The sequence below is a fragment of the Halyomorpha halys genome, unplaced genomic scaffold (assembly GCF_000696795.3).
Source record: "Halyomorpha halys isolate HHAL.00 unplaced genomic scaffold, Hhal_1.1 Scaffold184.1, whole genome shotgun sequence".
Classification (NCBI taxonomy): domain Eukaryota; kingdom Metazoa; phylum Arthropoda; class Insecta; order Hemiptera; family Pentatomidae; genus Halyomorpha; species Halyomorpha halys.
This window is the reverse complement of record NW_027105747.1, coordinates 731,075-734,418: the sequence shown is the minus strand read 5'-3', so window position 1 is coordinate 734,418 and position 3,344 is coordinate 731,075. Positions and strand designations below refer to the sequence as shown.

The 3,344-nt window shown below is 32.4% G+C and overlaps 1 protein-coding gene across 1 annotated transcript; it reads left to right on the top strand.

Annotated features, from left to right (window-relative positions):
* Nucleotides 1-1,580: 1,580 nt before the first annotated feature.
* On the top strand, nt 1,581-2,522 carry LOC106679204 (NAD-dependent deacetylase sir2A). The gene has a single exon (XM_014418219.1). The coding sequence runs from the start codon at nt 1,581-1,583 to the stop codon at nt 2,520-2,522; it is 942 nt and encodes a 313-aa protein (XP_014273705.1).
* The last annotated feature ends 822 nt before the right edge of the window (nt 2,523-3,344 follow it).

Genomic DNA, 3,344 nt, shown 5'->3' with positions numbered 1-3,344 from the left:
GCCTTAATTAAAACATGAAAGGTAGGAAAAAGACCGAATTTCGCCGAAGGTCATTGGACCTTCTGACCCCCTCTGAACATAGAAAAACCAATCATAGAACAGAAATCAAAAGAAGGAGGAGTCAGAAGTAAAGGAGAGAAAATAAGCAAAAAGAGCAGGAGGAACACAGTTGGACACAGTCTGGGAGAGATGGACACTTGAAGAGAGTCTGATGGAAAATCAGGGGAAGACCTCTTGGAGGCCAGAGGACGAAGTAACCCCTCGTGGGGATCCAGCAGCGGCAGCCGGGAGGCTGTGGAGCAAAGGTAATATGGATGCACTGCCGCGACAACCACCAAGTCGACCGATGTACCGAAACAAGTAAGACCTTTTCCGTTGAATTTTAAATAGCAATGAATAGAATTAATAACTTGGAGTCATTATAAATATCAAAGATCCCAACTGGTACTTCTCAATCCATAATATAATAATTAAAGTATAAGGAAACAAGTCTACTATGCTCTCTCATAATATTATTCTTACTAATGTATATATGATTGTAAATATGAAATATGTAACAAAGACTTGATTTTATAATTAATAATCCCTGCATGCCAACTCATATATAATAGCATAGTAAATTGGTGAACACGATACCGTTGGAAAGGAACTCCAATGATTAATTATAGATATTCATATCTAGCATACCATGGCGAGAGGTCTATGGTTCTATATATTTGAATTAAATATAGCACATACTTTTTCAGTCGGTTCCCATCAGGAACCGTTAGAGATACATAATATAAATACAAATAGATATAAATATATAATATAAATTCATAATATAAATATATAACATAAGTACATAATATAAATACATGAATAGATGAATAAATTTCAAAATAATACGTGTACGGGGAACCCCTAGTCGGATTTAGAAAGCCCAAAGCCCCATACACGTATCTCCAGTCAAGGTATAATCATTTGTAATATGCGATTGATATAAATATAAATAAACGAAATTAATGAAATCAAGATCCAAACCAAGAAAAACATACTTCCATAAATATTCGTTGAGGAAGATTATATATTTTTTTTAAATATTAATAAAGAAATTCTCAAAAATTATTTTAAAAAAAAAGGTAGTCAAATAGGTAATCAATTATTTTTCATGAGCCTCAAAATAAATAGTTAGCCTTGATATAGATATCCTCATAATAAATAAATTTATAAAATTTTCATTGTAAAAGATTTATTATAATTGATTCATAATAAATAGTTTATCAACTATTTTTCTATATTTTGATCGCTCCTGAACCATCTTTCTTTTATTAATTACTCACGGTCGATCAACGATCTTCCGATTTTCTTTTTTTAAATATATTTATTTATATGTACAACTGTATTTACATAAACATACATATAGTAAATTTGGTCGTAGATTATAATGGTTATGATACAGAAAATTTAAAATCTTTACAATATGCTAAAATAAAGTCATGTGTTTTCATTATTTAAATACCCATTGATTATTTCATTTAACATTCATTATTTAACTATGTTTCATATTTAGATAACCATTTTCTTTTTTTAATAAAAGGATGTTATCGGGCAGATGCAAGAGTGGAACTATAGGAGAAATCCGGGTATCCTTGCTTACGGACCCATCTACTATCAAAGATAACACAGAGCTAATCAAGGAATCGACCTTAGCAGAAATAGTTTTCTACCTAAGGGAAATCGAAAATTCAAGAATAGTCGTGATATCTGGGGCTAGGATATCGTTGCCACTCGATATTCCCGACTTCAGGAGCCACGATGTGGGACTTTATCACGCTCCTTTCGAAAATGAATGCTACTATTGTGACGCTTTCAATAAGAATTACTTTTTACAAGATCCAGCACCCTTATATAAAATTACCGCGTCAGTTTTGAAGAATGATTATGAACCGACACTTAGTCATTACTTTATTGCATTACTAGAACACAAGAACTTACTCCTGAAAAACTACACCCTGAACATGGACGATGTAGAAAACCTAGCAGGGATCACCAGATACACTCAGATTTACGGAAATTTATATTCATTCGTGTGTATCAATTGTAGAAAAGAATTCTCATTTGAATGGACAAAGGTACGACTTGATGAGAAGAAGATTCCACAATGCACAAACTGCGCATCGCTAATAAAACCCAACATATTGTTGTATGGGGAAGAGTTACCAACTGACATTTATGAAGAATTTGAGGAAGACATGAAAGAGTGCAAATTATTAATAGTTCTTGGCTCTACCTTAAGCGATGAGCCTTTGGCCACAGTTTTGCGTGGAGTCGATTTCAAATTTCCCAGGATATTCATAAATGATGTTCATCCATACAATTTCTCCGATTTTCATTTCTATTGTGAACACGATCACAGCGATGTGATATGGCTAGGGAACATCGACAGCACGTGTAAGAAACTAGTGAAGTTATTGGGATGGGAACAGGAACTGCAAGAAGTTTCCGGAATGGATTTGTTGGGACCAGAAGAAGAAGTATAAGAGTTTATGGGGGTAGAGATGCTTTCAAATTTAATATATTATCACATTTGTCAATTCCTAATGAGCACCTAAGGAGGAAGGTTCAAGGTTTAGGTTCAACCTAAAGTAATTCACTAACCTTTTAAGTTTGAAATTAAGGTTTACGATTTATGAACTAATGGAGATGCCATTTCACCAATATTTGCAACTGATGTGTGTGCTGACTGAGAAGTGCCGTTTTATGTAATAAAAAAAACAAGCAATGTCAGCTAAAAATAAATCGAAATAACATATTTACACTAATCAAGTTGTTTTAATTAGAAATTAATTTGTCGCCTCAATTTTTACTTCCTCTTACCTATATATGGAATATCTATGTAGTTTGGAAAAGTATTGTAACAGTACAAATCGAATTTTATTTTTCTACAAAAATATGCGAGTCCAAATAACCAACTCTTACAAAATCGTATTTTAATCTTTGATTGCGGACAGCCTATCTTAACTAGTCATGTGAAACTTAAATTGCGTATTGAAGGCAATTATATCCCTGGGATGTTGTATAATTTTTTTTATTAAATTCCACCTGACAGAAATTCCACTTTAAAGAATCGATTTTTCACTTTTTTTTTCCTATTTTCCCTAAAACAGCACTAAAATTTTCATTAAACTCGATTAGTCAATGTAGAACTGATTTTTTTATAATATCCGCTAGGTTTTATTCTCATTGAAATAGTCTGACAATTTATAGACAAAAATATCTAAGGGATCTCTAATTTTGTTAGTAATGCACTACTAACTCACATTTTATTTCTGTTTTAGAGGGTTCGGAAAAAAAAAAAAAAA